This window comes from Artemia franciscana, chromosome 21, assembly GCF_032884065.1.
Source record: "Artemia franciscana chromosome 21, ASM3288406v1, whole genome shotgun sequence".
Taxonomy (NCBI): Eukaryota; Metazoa; Arthropoda; class Branchiopoda; order Anostraca; family Artemiidae; genus Artemia; species Artemia franciscana.
The window spans coordinates 12,312,706-12,330,408 of record NC_088883.1 but is presented as its reverse complement, the minus strand read 5'-3'; the positions used below and the strand labels follow the sequence as shown (position 1 = coordinate 12,330,408).

General features: G+C 35.3%; 1 protein-coding gene across 2 annotated transcripts in view; it reads right to left on the bottom strand.

Annotated features, from left to right (window-relative positions):
* The window catches only part of LOC136040532 (tyrosine-protein kinase transmembrane receptor Ror2-like), a 141,896-nt gene that overhangs the window by 7,442 nt on the left and 116,751 nt on the right, over positions 1–17,703 (bottom strand). For both annotated transcript variants that reach the window (XM_065724715.1, XM_065724716.1), the window contains 2 exons: positions 17,509–17,696; positions 4,129–4,315 (listed from right to left, as the gene is read on the bottom strand). In XM_065724715.1, the coding sequence (XP_065580787.1) occupies positions 4,129–4,315; positions 17,509–17,696 (375 nt within the window). The remainder of the gene's footprint in view (positions 1–4,128; positions 4,316–17,508; positions 17,697–17,703) is intronic.

The window sequence follows — 17,703 nt, the reverse complement described above, 5'->3', positions numbered from 1 at the left end:
GAATTCCCCCTCGAATATATGACGCTAGTTGATATGCAAACTGATGAATAAATAAAGGATTTCTCAGAAAAATAATTATTCCCGTTTCTTTACAAAATTGGGGAGTAGAAAAATCATATCATAAACAATGTACTTGAATAACATAGGATGAAACTTAGGCTTCATTGGAATATCCGTAAACTTCATTGTTTTTCATTCAACGCAATGGCATCAAACATGAAAATTTAAGGGGGGGGGATGCTATTTTCAATATCTGGGGGGAGAGGGGGATTGTCGTTTTCTTCAGTTTTTCAACGAAAATACTAAAACAGTCAATTACCCCTAGAAAGATATTTTTAAAAGTCAAGAGGGGGGTAAACAATCAAGGGGGAGGGAGAGGTACATACCCTCCTTCCCCCTCCGATTAGTGCCACTGGTTCAACAGTATGAAAACTTTGCAGTTTTTTTAGTGGACGATCAACAATCTATTGCCCAATCAGCTACTTAAACGCACTTTCTATGCGTATAAAGCCCATGAAGGCTTTACAAATAAAATTATTAATTTACTCGAATCTTACATACCAAAACCATGATCGATAATATGTGTAAATGCAGTTGGTTCTACCTATATTTACCCCAATATTTTAAGTTTATCAATTAGTTTTAAATTTAAATCCTAATTAATGTAGAAGCATTAGTTTTACATTTTGTTTTAGTGGAACTAACAAACTGTTGCAAAATCCACTAACACACCTTTTCTACCTGGCGATTCCCCTAAAATATTTACAAAGCAAATTCGTGAATTCATATGGGATTTACATTATGATTAGGGCCGTGTCCCAGATTGTTGTTCGGGGGAGGGGGGTAATAAAGCTTTAGAAAACGCGTCAAAAAGCGTTTATATGCATTTTGTTACGTTTTTTAACGAATCAAATAAACATTTCGGGGGGGGGGGGGTCAAACCCCCTAACCCTATTTCTGGGTACAACCTTTATTACGATACTATGATTTTCCGTTTATCTTTATTGTCAATCTTCAAATCTATAAATAGTTTTTACTCATAAATAGTCTTTACTCATAATAATGTTTAATCAGATTATGTCTCGTTACAGCTTTTTTGAGCATATAAAGATACATAAACAAGGGAGTAGAACCTTTTAAAAGTTACACCCAAATTCTTATATCTATTTTTACTTTATTTATAAATCAAAGTCTTGCCCGTTACTTATAAATTGTACATATCTTCGTTTATTTTACAAATAAGTTTTGTCTGTCAGTTATATACTCTATAAATTTTCATTTTATTGAATGAAAAAAGATTGTGGTCTGAGAGACAGTTTTCAAGGATCAGAACGGTCCAGGTCATGATAAATTAAATTCTCGTCAAATAATGTTTACAGATGGTATAAGCAATGCAAATTAACAGCATTAAAACTAAAAATTTTAAGGTGTACAAAGCCAATGATTTTAAACCTGTAATCTTTGACCCACTTCTCTCAAGACGATCGACATCTTTTTTTCTCTTTTTTAAGAAGCATTTTTTCCCCTTTTTTTTTTTTTTTAATTGAAATGAAATACTGAAATGCTGATCTTAGGCTAAGCGAAAAGAAGGTTGTGTCCAAAAGGGCTAGGAATAGTTCCGAAAAAAGAATAGGAAATCCAAACTTCATGCAGGTGGTAAAGAATACCCGTCTTTATTTTTCATTCCATAGTTTAATTTTGAGGCTACTAAAACATTTCAAACCACAGAGTGTGCTACTTCCACTACTACTAACAAATTGTAATACCACGTTACATGAGATCAACACATCTGAGTACGCTCCTCCTCATTTTCAATTGAAAACCCGTACGGGTTTAATCACTGAATAAGATCATTCATTCAAGCTAGTTGAAATGTAGAGTGGTGTGACAGATCAGTTTTTATTTCATAGCTTGTCTTTGAGGCTACTCAAAAAATCCCAAACAGAGAGTGTGCTACTACTACTACTTGTAAGATCTCATCGTAGTAATAAGTCCCCTGAAGTCAACAGAGCTGGGTAAGCTCCATTGAATCTTTTCAAAGGTTAAATCTTACCCCCCCCCCCCCCCCCAATGGAATTGCAGCTTCCTTTAATACGGCAACAGTATGACTTTTTATTGTTACGATCCTGAAGATAATTTCTTAAACCACATTGAACTACCATAACATAAAGAAAGAAAACGATCAAAAATGGGTTTTTAAAGGCCAAATGAAAATACTGAAGAAAACACAGAAAACGAATATTTCGAGAGAACAACCGCCTCTCTTCGGCGGTTAGCGGAATACGCATTTGCATAAGGGCAAACGCGTAATGTATTTCGTCTTACTTTTACACTGCCCTACCCACATAGGCACCCCTATACTTGTATTATTGGTGAGATACAACGGGTGGGATTGGATTTTCGTCCCCTCCTAATTTTAGGACACTCAAACAAAAATTAAGAAGAATTAGTCTCGCTCGTTGATTAGTCTTAATCTGTTCGTTTATATCTGAACGTCTCACATTTATTTTGCTTTTGTTTATTTGCTTGTTTTGTTCTGATTCTGCTATTGATGTCATGTTTTTTTAATGGGAAATAAAATTCATTTACAACTACAAGTTTTACCAAAAACGTACAACTAAAATTAAAGTATTCAAGCATTCTCTGAGACATAACTCATATTACAATCATAAAGGAAGATACCTTTTTTCTTTTACTTTTTTACTATTTTCAATTACTATTATTTTGGAAATATATTCAAAAAAATCAATGTTTTCTAAGACACCTCTATTATAAATATCGCCTGGTGGAATAAAAGATAAAATATTTTTTACCAAAAGTACATATGCATTTTGTATTAGTTTCAATGAAGTATTGTTCTTTAGAAGCCATATTACTCCTGGCTATTCATTAAGCAAAATTATAAGAAGAAATCTTTGAGGAAAGCGAAATTTCTAAGGAAGGGAATTTTAAAAGCTCACTGACTTAGAAACTTTTCGATTTCTGAAAGTTTTCTTTTCCTTGTGTCATGAAAAGGTATCATGGCTTTCTTGTTATTGAGAAACAAGAAGCGAATGGGAAAAATAAAAATCGGGTGAAATCTACTAATATTACAAAACAGTAATATTATGTAACAGTAATAGTATTAGTAACAGTAATAGTAACAGTAACAGTATTAAGTAACAGTAATATTACAAAAACAGTGCTAAAATATAAATTCTCGTTGCTAGTTTAATTTTCTATAGGAAAAATCAAATAAAAACATTTAATGTTTAACTTTTAAATCATATTTAGATTATAATCAACTGAATTATCTTTCAAATTTTAATCGTTATTCATTATGAAGGGTTCAGTATTAAAATGGATCAAATTCATTCTTTCATCTCACAAAATTCTTATCTAGCTCTAATCAACATTTTTAGGGCAGACAAGGACTAAGCTCTAAATAAATACATTGCGCAAGATATTTCAATGGTTGCTGAAGTGCTAAAAACATAGCTGATTTCCTTTGACAGAAATATTGAACTAAACCCAAATGACCTTATTTAGGTCTATTTTCCTCAGCTTTTTTCAGGAAGTTGTCATTCATACCACTTAAATTTCCATTCCAATTAATTAATGGTCACTTTAAAAAATCAATTCTGGGTTCTAAATATCCGCACATAAGGGGAAGGGAGGATATCTCCATCCCTTCCCCTCACACCAGTTTGAAGAACCTACTCCCCAAACAACTGAAGATAGTTGTAAAAAAAAGACTTTCGTATGCTACCCTATCCCACAAGAAAATAGCCATTAGCCCCTCACTCCAAAGGATCTGTGTAGCCCTTTGGGAGCCTTCATATTAGAAGCAATCATGTTCTTAAACTTGATCAAGTTTAAGGAGAACGTCATTTTTAAGAAGAACGTCATTTTTAATAAGAACGTTATTTTATGACATCAAACGTTGTCGTATTACCGCCAGAATACTAAGCTTTTTTTTAATCTTGTTTATCTTTCTTATCAATTTCTCATTTCAAGATTTTTTCTTCTGTCATTATAGAAAGGTGAGGAAGTTTTTGTCATGTTAAAAAAAAAATCATGAAAAAGCACTCTAGTATTATCACAGTTATCAAAAACCGTAAAAAAGTCACAATGAACAGAAATTCTCACCTTTAGCTAAATTAGGTGCTTTAGCTTGAAACACTCTTCCAAAAGCACCTTGTCCAAGATCTCTGATGTATATAATATCGTTGCGAGGATATTCCAGTCTTTCAAGTCTCGAATCAACTAAACTACCCATAGGATGATATGCCACATTATCAGTAAGCTTATCAACATCAATGTCCAGCTGATTCATCTAAAGACAAAGAGTGTATTAAACTACCAAGCTTAAATCAAACAGAAAGCAACTGTAAGTAAGGAGGGACCCGGTTAAATAGTAACCGAACCTCTAGAAAACGAAAGTTTGATACAAAAAAAAACATCAAAAGAAGCGGATTTTTATGCTGATTTTAAATATGCAAGTTTATCAAGTTTAGTCTTAGCCATCAAAAGTTACGAGCCTGAAAATATTTACCTTATTTCCAAAAAAGACTATGCTCAGCATAGTCGAAGTATCTAATAACTATGTCTTCGATAACGACTTAATCCCCCACAGTCCCCGGAGGAAGGGCTGCAAGTTATCAACTTTGTCCATTGTTTACATATAGTATTGACTATCGGGAAGCATACAGATGTTTTACTGGAGGATTTTTTCCGGTGGGAGGGGAGGTTCGGGGGAGGGGTTTACTTGGGAGGATCTTTCCATGGAGGAATTTTTCATGGGGAAAGAGAATTTTACATGAAGGGGGTGCCGGAATTCCCAGCATTATTAAAAAACGATCAGATATTAGATTAAAAAAAACGAGTTCTTTCAACTGAAAGTAAGGATTAACATTAATAATTAAAACGAACAGGCATTGACGAGGGGGCAAACCCCCTAATATACGCGATAATTTCTGTTCGTTTTCAGTTTTAATGTTGTTCCTTACTTTCAGTTTATTTAATCACAACAGTGGATTAAAAAGAAAAAGAAAAAGAACAAGATTTAACCTCGTAGAACATAAGAAAAGGGCAAATTTGTAGGTAATATAAGCTGTATTTTCAAATTTTTTTTATGTTTATCATATCGGTTATGACAATTCAAAAGGTGTTATGTGAGATTTTGGGGCAAATTTTAGGCAATTTCGGGGCAATTTTTATATCCCATTCCCTTTGACAAAACAAGTTCTGTCAATTGTTTCGATCAGTTTTGTCCTATCTGATTCGGTCTTCAGAAGCTTCTCTATTATCCGAAATGTGTTATATCCTTTTTTTTTTGTTCGGAGTAATATTTAGAAACTTGAGGTCTTGATGTCAAAATTACATTTCTTCTTATATAGGATGGCTAATAATTTTTTTTCGCTAAAACTGATTCTTGGTATAAAAAAAAAACTGAAGTACTTTCTTGGTTTTGAAAATTAATGCTCTGTAGCATACAATTTTTTAATTACCATGAGAGCCTATATCTCTCTTATATATAACCCCAGTCTTACTGACGAGAATATTAATTCATTGTGCAAAGCAAATGCTGAGTCCTTTCAATCTCAAAGTATTGTCATACAAAAGTTTGCAATTTCATAAAATTGTAGGTTTTATTTTTAATATAATAAATTTAGGCCTAGCAGCATAAATAAGCGTTCGAGAACCCTTTTTTGTCACAATGCTTCGATAATGAAAGGACCCTTCAAATTTCCTTGCATTAAAAATACAATTTTCAGTTTGAATATTTTTTAAAACGGAAATTTTTTTGAATTGTATCGTGTTATGAGAAGACTAAGTCACTAAGGCTAGGAACAAGTGAAGATGAAAAGGTGACGTTGGGTAACGAAAAGATTGATCATTTGGGCAGCTTCACTTACCTTGGTAGTATTAATAGTAAAGACGATGGGAGCAGTGAAGATGTTAAAAGTAGAATAGCTAAGGCTCAGGGTGTTTTTTCACAGTTAAAAAAAAAGTTTGGAAGAATAGGAAGATAAGTCTGCAAACCAAGATTAGAATATTGGAAACTACAGTGGTGGCAGCGGTCAAATATGGCTCTGAAGCATGGGGGCTCCGAAAAGCGGATGGAAATTTACTATATGTTTTCCGGAGAAATTACCTACGGATTGTTCTGGGTACCCGGCTGACTGACCGTATTTCAAACAGTAGATTGTACGAAAATGTGGTTCAATCCCGCTTTCTGGGGCTATAATGAAAGAAAGGTCACAATACTTCGATAATGAAAGGACCCTTTAAAGTTTAATTGCATTAAAAAGTAAGATTTTCAGTTTGATTTTTTTTTTTAACGAAAAATTTTTGAAACTGTATCATGCTATAACTTATGAAAGGTTTACTATTAAAACAGATCAGGCCCATTCTTACATCTTACAAAATTCTTGTACCTCAACATAGCTGCAATCAACATTTTTAATTAACTAATTAGCATTTTAATTAACTTAATTAGCCTTTAACTAAGCCGATAAATGTAACTCCAAATTGGCTATATTCACTGAATTGCAAATACTTTCAAGAAGTAATCAAAGCTTGCTAAAGTAATTAAACTTTAGCATAATGAGCAGTAAAAGGCTGAGGGTGGCAGCTGCCATTTTATATAAATGTTGATGCTTAACCATTTTATAATTTGAAAAAAAACTTGCTTTATTTCATTATTTTTCATTTTAGTTTAATTTTTCTTTTATTTTAAATTGTATATTTTTCTTTGAATACCAAAAAGACAAAATTACCTGCGGCATGTAATTTCAATTGTCACTAAATTTAACAAAAATAAGGTTTTTCTACTTAAAGCTTAACAAACAGAGATTGCTCTTTTATTTTATAATATATTTCATTATTTTATAATGTATTTCAAGTTTTCCATCATTTTGATTAAAACGGCTATCTTGAAACTTCTACCCAATCCCCAATAAAGCAACGGGGGCGCTTGGAGGACAAAAGTTAAAAAAGAGACTAGAAGTTGCCAAAAAACGGCCCTTAAAGAGGGTTGTAGTTTAATCAGTTTCCTCAGTAAGTTCCATCACTTGTAAAAGGTAATAGACTTCAAGATTTAAAAACACATTGCTCTTAATTAAGTCCGCGCTAGTTCACAGGCAACAGGCAACAATTAATTACTTCAAAAACTCTTAAATATCAACTTCTATCTTTATCCAGCATTATTTATGATATATTTATAAACTACAGTTTCCTTTTGGACTCTATCATTGTAATATTAGCCTATTATTTGTAATCAACAGGCTACGAAATGTTGGGGAAACGGGAAGCCAGTTATGAGACATGCAAACTACATGTTTAGGAAAGACATACTAAAAGTTTAGCTTGGTTTTTGCAATTAGTGCAAAAAACTTCTGAATCGTAAAAAAAAAAAAATTCTAAATCCTTAAATATTAGTGGAAATCAAACTATTCGTGAGATATTAATTATATTAATTAATTATAATTAATTATATTGCAACCTTACTGACTTTTCATGATGACAATTTTATTATTTAGATCCGTTCCCAAAATGATCCGTGAATGTCCATAAGTCAAAAGAGATGCAACATGTCTATATGTACAAAGTCGGGGAGGATAGGAGGGAGTACAGGCCCAAGGCACAATCCACTTTAGGCCCTCTAATCATCAAGATTTAAAACACTAGTGTGATTCTCACTTCAACAAGGTTTAACCTGTTTATCTTTCCACTAAGTCCCTTCTATAAATCGTTTAGATAGGTTACTTGCATGGCTTGACGCTCCAGACCCTGGAGTGCAAAGATTATATTAACCCAGAAGAGACTTATTTTATTTTCTGACGGTTCTAATTAAAAGAATATTCAAAAACTTGGATCCGATTCCATTTGGTGCTATGGTTTGAAAAGAGCAGTTACATGCCCTTAGATCTATTTCGTCCCTCAAAAAGCACATTAGAGCAAAAATTGTAAATTGAATGAACCCTTAACCAACTTTCATCCTTGCAAAAGTACACGATAAGCGAAGAAAAGTATATCGGAGTCACAGTCCTACGAATTGAATGTTATTGCGTTGACCATAATAGTACATTTCCAAGGAAAATCTAACACCAAAATTGGAGATTTAACATAAAACCTTAATATCAAACAAGAAACAAAGCTCCCTTTGGCTCTTTGAATAGCCAAAGAATAATACGACGTTAAGAATGTAGTTCTAAATTGAAGAGTAGTTTTTTTTTGTATATTGAATAATATTAAAAATTAAAAACGAAATTTAACTATCTTAAAATAGGTTCGCTACTATACCCCCCCCCATATACCCTCGTACTCTAATTTTGAATTTTCTTTCATTTGGTAGGTGTTAATCTATCTCTTTACCAAGCCTTTTTCCATTCCTCAGATATGATATTTACCACTTTTGCAAAACAGAAAATTTAATCTTATAATGCATATGACGGCACGTAGTCTTTAGACTACGTTATTTCCTTATTTACAGAACAGAATTGAATGCGTCTCATGAAATTTTTAAAAAACATACCTAGTGATTCTAAGAAGGAAGTGTTTGCATATTAAACTAGCTTTCTTAATAAAATCTTTCTCTTTAAAAGATTGTGTGGAAAAAATAAGGGAGCTCTTGTCATCCTGCTTTTTAATTTCCTTTTTCATTTAGTATCCAAGCCATATACAACACTAAAATGTGTGTTAAGATTTCAAATTCAGGATTGTTGTACAAATTGGAATGCATTTACGAAATTTAGAGTGCAGTTGTTTCTTGACGAAAGTATCTTAAAGCCGAACGAAAGAAGCCCCTACCATATGTTGTATATGGTGAGGAAGGGACACAGCTTGAATTTAAAGAATGCGGGGGGGGGGTAATTTTTGCTTAACAGATTCATCGGCTCTTACGTTAGAACTTAATTGACTTCGTGACAGTGACAATGCACAGCAGGAGAGATGATGAAAATGATGACGAAGCGTTTTTATTTTCATGATCGTGACTTTAAACGCACAATGAGGACATGACGAGAATTCCCCGAATTACAACGCTCAGTCACAATAGAAAGGCCACGTCTAGCGGACAAAGGGAAAGTTCAAGTCCGGGAATTTTAATATCGCTTCTATAAAATTTTTATTTAGAAAGAGGGATTAGAGGACCAAATGTATATGTAAAACTATTCGTTGCTATAACAGTTTTACCTTGTGTTTTGATTCATTGATTTGCTTTATAATCTTGCATTGTGAACGTTACAATGCAACACTAAAAACATTTATTATTTACTAGTCATAGGAGGCCAATGGCTAATTGCATAGGCAGACAGGCATTTTACTGGTAATTTTTCCCTCCTTATACTTGTTATAGTTGACAAGTCGGGCCTTCGATCCGCACTCAACTCGGACGATGCTCAGGCCTTCCCTCTCATATAACGTCTATTTTCCCGTTTTTAATTTTTCTCAGTAAACTTTAGCTTTGGTTTTTAGCCTATAACCATGTCCATAGTTCTGAGATTATTTCTTAAAAATTCAAATTCAAAGCTTTAACAGTTTAGCTGTTAATTAAGGGTATACGCCGATCAGTTATTTTTTAACTGAAAAAAGATTTCTTGACTATATTAAAAAAAGCCATATTCTTGCACTCAAAGTAAGTTAATTACAACTAATTTCAGCCTCTAAATTCCAGTACCCACATTCCTCACGACATATACCCACTTTTAAAATGTCTCATGAAAGAAAAAGACACATTATAGTATACTAATTTACATAACCTGGTCCTTAGGGTCAATTCACGCTACACTTTTAAGGCTTTTGTGTGGTATTATTTATATCCATTATATTCCAAATAGTGAAAAGCAAAAAAATAAATCCTGAATAAAAAGGTTAAGAAATGCAACATCAAAACATGTCGTATTTCTAAATCAATCACAGCGGTAATTTTCAGTAAACGACTTCTTGTAGTGGCTTTGCGGGGGCCTTGTCAGGTGGACCAAAATACACTATAATATATTATAGGTAATTATTTGGTTTGAAAAATAAACTGTTTTCCTATTTTAGCCATTGAGATAAACGAGCACGTGAACAAGGTCTTCTTCATCCAATCACCTTACTCGAACCTTACTCATCCATCCAATCACCTAGGACAAAAGAGTATAACCAATCCATTAGCCAAGTAATCATGCCCAAAATCAAGCAAAGTTATCATTAATAAATGTAAATCGTTGTACAACTACAGGCAAAAGCCTCTTAAATCTAATAAAATATTCCCCAGGTGATCACCTCACATCAGGGTTCCTCAGATGAATACACACTTGCCAATATGGGTTTCGGCACGTTAAATTCCTGACCCTAGCAAGTGAGCGCGCCTGCCATAAGAAGTTATGATGTCCCTTTGTGTAGTGTCACATGAAAAATATATGCAAAAAATAAAAATAACCAAATATATATATATATATATATATATACCCACCAATTTTGAGCATAGCTTCCTTCACCACCTTTCACCAGTAAGTAATTCGAAATAATGTAAACACTATTCTAAAAGAATATCATCCTGGACAATTTACCCCCCCCCCTATTTGCTTAACAACCATCCATCAAAAAAAAAAAAAAACCAATTCACTTTCATGCGATACCTTCCAAGAAATTACTTCACAATACCCACCAATAACAAAACACCTGATTGAGTTGAAACTTACCCCAATTTAATAAAATACGGAGAAAATACATAAAAAAGTTACATTAAAATATCATACAATTTTTCATGATAACTTTTAATATACTTATTTAAAACTTCATTATACTGAAAACGAAGTTTTTCAAATTGCCAAGTAACTTTATTGGCGGAAAAACATCTTATGATTAATTTATGATTAAGCATTTGACTTTCGGTTTAAATAACCATGTAATTACTGCAAATTCTCGCATAACTAATAGTTGGGAATAAAAAGATGAACATGTAATATTTGAAGGTATACTGCTTTAGATAATGTGTTTGACATATGCAAACAGTTAAATCAGGCGACAAAGGATAATCTGCCTATTCCCACTTATGTGATCTTCTCGCTTTCTGAAGCCCCAACAATGGGGGAGGCAGTCTCGGCTACTTTAGAAAGTTAATGAACTCTCTCGAAATTATTGACAGCTTTTTAGAGAATGCGACGCATTCGAGCCCTGTTTGGCTAGCTAGAATTGATACCAACGTAACAAATAACCCTACCCCAGCTCCTTCGTTTGCCGTTTTACAAAAGAACTGCCCTGCAAATTTGGCCTCGCCTAGTGCTCACAAGGGCTTTATCGATAAACTTTGCCCTGAAGCCTCAGGTGAAATAACTGAACTTAAAAAACCGGCTTCGGAATAGAAACTTGTTGTTAAGTCAAAGCGTGCAGCGAACAAAATTGCCGAGAATGCTAAGAACAGTACCTCAGGTACCTCGGTGGTTGTGAAATCCCCACTGTTTAGAGGGGTCCTGAAAGGCGTACCGTCCGAATATGATGAGAATCAAGTCAAACCTACTGTACCAAAGTGAGTGAAAGCTTCAAAGTACGGAAAGTCCCGAGTGTTCAAGGTCTGCTTTGAGTCGAACCAAAACCTGAATCAGTTCTTGAAAGTGTCTGTGAAAATTGGCTACTAAAAGCTTTTCGCACAAGCATTTGTATATCTCCCAAAGCATTGTTTCTCGTGTCATAGAACCGAGCATCTGGCCTCGCAGTACTCCAATTCGGCCCTCTGCTCTCGCTGTGGATCATGCGATTACACCTCTAATGGTGCCTCTCCGTGTTCGGTTTTTGACGAGTCATAGTTTAGGCCTTCTGAAAATTGCCAATAATTTTGCTAGCTACTCGGTGCTCCCTAAGCGATCCGGTTCCAGTGGCCGCCCCTCGGGTGATATTACGATGCTTGTTAGGACCTCGAGCCGGTTGGGTATTTTTTATTCATGTGATTTTTTTCTTGCTGTCCGTGTAGAAGAGTATGTTATTGTAAACGTCTATCTCCCGAGAGATTACCACAATGATCGATCAGAACTTTTATTTACATCTGCGTGTGAGAAACTAGGGTCTTGCCTTTCAAAGATTCGCCAGTTAGATAAGTGTTGTATTATTATAGGAGATTTCAACTGCGATTTAACTGATGCCTCGTTATTGCGTACTTCTATTTTGTCAGGTATTTTTGAAGATTCGCTTAGGACCTGGCCGAAAGATCTCGATTACACTTACACACACCATTCAAGTCACGCGTCAAACCTTGACCATGCTGTTTCTTCTGCAAATCTTCAAGTGTCACCTGTTCACGTCGTTACTGACTTAAAACAATCAGACCACTTTCCAATGTCTGCATCTATTTCTTGTCCTTCTGCTCAGTCTACTCCCGCTCAACAGACACATCAGCCTCAGGCACAATTTTACAGGAAATGGGAAAACATCCAATGTGATCTTTTCGCGACAGTTACTAATTCTGTCCTACAGAAAATTCATGTCCCGTTACAGCTGCTCATGAGAAGTCCGCAAGCTGATCCAAATGAAATTGGGGTGTTGCTAGATATCTATCTTGCAGATTTGAAATGCCCTGTGATGCACAGAAAAAGCCGCTATACCTCTTAAACGTATGCGTCGGGGTGTCACGAAGCATTTGTCCAGCAATCCGAGCCTAGTTGAAGCTTGGAGAAAATACAAATTTCGGCACCATTTGTGGCTTTGGTGTGACTGTCCTCGCTCTGACAATCGTCTGTCAAAACAAAATTTTGCAAGAGAACTATCTATCCACATGAAGCAGATAGTTGGAGACGTCCCAGCCAGCTTCTCTGTCCCAACCTTCCTTCTGGAGAAATGTATCAAGAGATCCTCCTAGAGTCCGCCTATCTGCTCAAGGTATTCCTGATTCCGAGAAGAATTCGTACTTCTCTGCTGAATTCTTCCCACCAGCTACCGCTCTATTCGAATATGAAGATAACAAGGTAAAAAAAAAAGGGTAAAGAATACGGCATAGGACTTCAAAGTCCCTACCAGCAGTGTTGATCTCCGTTTCTTAGCTCCCCTCAGCTAGGAAGTGCCATGGCGGGTTGGGGGCCAACAATCCTGTGCTTTCGCACATCCTTCCTGCTTACCTACCCTAGATTTCTTCAGGTACCCATTTAGAGCTGGATCGACTCTGACTTGGCTTACAGAGTCACGCCACTGACCCCCGTCCCAAACCAAATAATTGGGTACACTAGGATTCGAACCCTCGCCCTCTCGGACAAAGGATCCTAAATCCAGTGCACCAATCTATATGAAGATAAACTTGATAAATTTCTGTCTAGTCGTCTTACCGACAATTTTGTTGTTTTGGTTGATTCTGCACTGCGAGCAATCCAACGCCTAAAAAGTAATAAATATTCTGGCATCGATAAAGTGAGCGGTCTTTATATTCTGCATCGAAACAAGCTGCTGGTAAGCCATATTGCTCTTTTGATGCAGATGATTCTTCTTTCTCGATTGGAAATTTCACTCCGTTTCCAAAGAAAGGTGAACTCGCCACGATCTGAAAGCCAAATGCTATGTTCCACCTTACCAATTTGGATTCCGGCCACGTCTCAGTAGTGCACATGCTTTGTCGGTTGTCGCAAAGGCATTGATAGATGCTGATGCATCAGGTGAAACTCTCGTGTTAGCTGGGCACGATGTTCATAAAGCGTTCAATCTCTCATATATGCCGCTATGCTACTCCATGCAGCGAAACGTGGAGTGAGCTCTTCATATATCAAAGCCCAGCGAAACATGTATTCTCCTCTTCAAGTTCGCCTAATACTTCACCCATTATATAAAACTGACAGCACAACTCCACCCCCTGATATTTTTGTTGAAGTCGAAAAAGATGCCCGTCAAGGCGCTGTTTCTTCCCCTTCACTCTTCTATAACAGAGTTCTTGATGCACAGTTTGCTGTTCCCACATCTTTCGTCTTTGGCGGTCTCGATTTATTTCTCGTATGTTATGCAGACGACATTCTGAATTTGAGTCGCAGTATCCAGCACATTAGCAAGATTTTCGCAACACTACAATCTGAGTATGCAAAACTAGGTCTTCAGATCAAAGTGAGAAGTCCAAAATTGCATTCTTCAACTGGAAGCAGGCATCGCCTGGGGATACTCCTCTCGGAAATAGTAGGATTAAGCCAGTAGATCATATTACATACCTCGGTCTTCCCATTGGTTTGTCAATAATGCACACGCGACAACTATCAATTACTCACATTGAACGTATGGTTGGGTTATCATATGCTTCTTTTGTAACGAGTAAGTTACGCTTCAACCGCCGTTTCCTTTACAAACTTTTCAACTCTGTCGCTCTACCATATCATCTGTATCGCCGTTTTGGAAAATGCTCACAAAATCTGACAAGTGAAAAATTTGTTCAATTTTCTTCCGGTTCGCAAAATATCTTTTACAATTTCTCCCTTGGACCCGCAACACTTATCTAGTTAGAAAATTCAGCACTGCTGACCCCATATAGCTATGGAAAAGCAAATTTGTGCTTATAATTCCCGTTTGACGAAGTTGAATTATCCTTGGTCGTCAGCATTGGCCCAGCCGTTTAGATATATTTGTTTTTTGTGTTTTTTTTAAGTATTTGTTTTCGCTCTTAGTGTTATTTCTTCTTTTTCTCTTTTTTCTTCTTTCGTCTATTGTTCCGTCTTTTCCTTTCTTTGTATGACAGGTTTTCCAATAAGTAATAATAATAATAAAATCATCCGTTTTATAATAAATTTTAAAAACTAACTTATTATTATGTGAAACACCAATATCTAAACCTAAAAAGTGGTTATAATTGCTTTCCCCATAACTCGATTCCAGAATTAACTCTGGTGGGTAAATATTATCCGAAATCTCGACAAACTCTGCACAATTTATCAACAGAAGATCATCTAAATACCTCTTATTATTCAAAAGAGAATATTTAACATTACTTGGGTTCTTTTTGTTAATCATATACTCATATTCTAGTTGGTTTAAAAAAAAAGTCCGCTGTAAATGGACTGGCATTAACCCCCATAGGGATTCCAATAGTTTGCTTAAATAGATTACCATTAAACTTTATACAAGAATTAAATAGAACAAATTCTAGTAAATCGTATATCGTGTCCAAGCTATGGCATCTTGAACTTATAGTACCATTAAAAAAGTTAGTCCATCTACCCTTCTCATTATAAGAGTCAATTAAAAAAAAAAAACAAATTAGACAAAAGGAAAGCTTTCTTAACAGTCTTTTTTTAAATTTCCAAATACTAAATTAAGCGGTAGATTTGTATATAATGTAGTAAAATCAAATGAGTCCACTTTTCCGGCTAAAACTATAGCCAGAGAACTATTGTTAATAATGAATTATCAACACTCTGATATGGATTAAGATTAGAAAATTGTTTTAATTCCCGAGCAATATGTCTCAAATTTATTTCTAATTTCCCCTAAAATACACGACATTTCAGTTGCAGCAATTCTGGTTGGGCATCTGGCTGCACCGGCAATAAAGCGTGGTTTGGGGGGGGATTCTTATGAAATTTTACCGCCAAATATAAGATAGTGAAATTTTTATCGTTATCATTAATTTCAATATTAATTTTTTTGAAAAATAAATCTTCTAGTTTTTCCATAAACTATTATTCTCTTCTTGAACCTTTTCATATGTATTCTTTGTACGTAGCTCTTTTAATAAAACATCACCATAACGTCTCTGACAAATTGTTGCAAAACTATTTTTAGCTTTATCAAGAGGTACAATTACAAATTCATTCTGTATATTAGCGATAGCTCGTTTTATCTAAGCATTGTAAAATATTCCCTCATTATTAAGATATTTGCATTAGTATATATCTTATTTCTAACTCTAGTTTAAATCAAATTTTTCCAATTTAAAAACTTTCAATGTCATTTTTTCTTTTTAAACCACTTACCTATACTAAATTTAAATCATTATTTAACCCACTAAGAATATTTTAGAATTTTAGATGATTAGAAAGACAGAACTTCCACCCACCTTTACAGAGTAAGAAACTAAGAATATTAAGCTTCTTTATTTGTTAAGCGTTCTGATAGTTCATTATTTCATTTAGATTAGTGTTTCATCTTTGACTCTTGGATAGGTCTTGTAGGTGGTTTGACCGTGTTGTTCGGATGAGATTCGAAATTTGACACAAAATACCTATCCAGCCTATTTCCGTTTTTCTTCAAATCAATGATGATCTGCCAATCTTTTCATTATAACTCTTCTAATTACTGGTTGCTAAAATCGCCCCTGCACAAGAACGTATTCAAGATTTTTTTTTTTTTTTGGGGGGGGGGGGTAAAAAACTTCATGAAAACGCATCAAAAATTTACTTATATTCATTTTTGTTACGTTTTTATGAGTCGGACAAACATTTCGGGAAGGGGGGGATTCGAACCCCCTAACAGTCCCAACCCCCTGGATACGACGTTGCCCCTGCATCTACTATTCTTTAGGAGAATGGTATTTCTACCACCAAGTGAATCCTTTCACTTCATGCAATTCTCTTCAGTACAGGCTTTCAACAATCATTTAATTCATTTTCAATCAACTAAAAAGTCTTAAGTTAGGACCATATTTGTATTATATAAGTGACAGCGGGAAACTTCAAATATCCTAAAATCCTTTCTTTCTTTCACGAGCCTTTTACTCTTTTCTGTTCTTTGGAACGCCAGACAAATTAATCAGATTAAGTACTTTATTCGTATGTTAATTCCGCTAACAATTAAGATGTGATCAGTTCATTATATCGATACAGTCAATATTTTGAGTCATCGCTACAGTCTATCTCACCGATGCAGACAGCATGTGTTTTGGCAAGTTCTATGCGCTTTTCTTCGATCCCAACCTCAAAGGCTTTCTACAGTGTTTGATTAAGGCGAAACCAATTATCTAGATGGTGCTTCTCCATTGCCAACATTGATGGTAAAAATTGGCTTTTTATCTGCTCGTGTGTTATAATGCTTTTTCTATATTATCTGGCATCTATGCATGCACCAAATTTATGCTTCTACTATACAACGTTTGATTAGATCTATTCTCTTCAGAATGGTAACTCTGATAGGTTCGGGCTTGATATAAGGTAAAAGGATAGGTAAAGGATATGGCATTAGACTTTATAGTCCGTACCGGCAGTGCTGATCTCCGTTTCTTGACCCTTCAGCCAGGAAGTGCAATGGGGGGTTGGGGGCCAGCCATCCTGTGCTTTCGCACACCCTTCCTGTTTACCTTCCCCAGATTTCTCCAGGTACCCATTTAGAGCTGGGTCGACTCTGGCTAAGCTTACAGAGTCACTCCACTGACCCTCGTCCCAAACTGAAGAATTGGGTACACTGGGATTCGAACCCGCGTCCTCTCAGACAAGGGATCCCGAATCCAGCGCACCAACCTACTCGGCCAGGACGGCTAGTCAACGCACTTGATATAAGTGCGTTATATACAAAATTATTTTTTTAGACGTCTGATTAGTACATATTGGGAATTACATTGAGAAATCCTACGCAATAGTGACTATTTACCTCAACAATAGGATGATGGTAACCATTTCTTCTTTGCTTGGAAAACCGCCAAAAAACAACAAAAACTAAAAAGAGAAACAGGAGAGCACCACAACCAACACCAGAGAGCAACAAGGTCATGGCAGGTGTCATTGCAGAATCAATTGGCAGCATGCGAATGTCTGGAGATAAACCTGGTACTGCATCCGCTGTAAA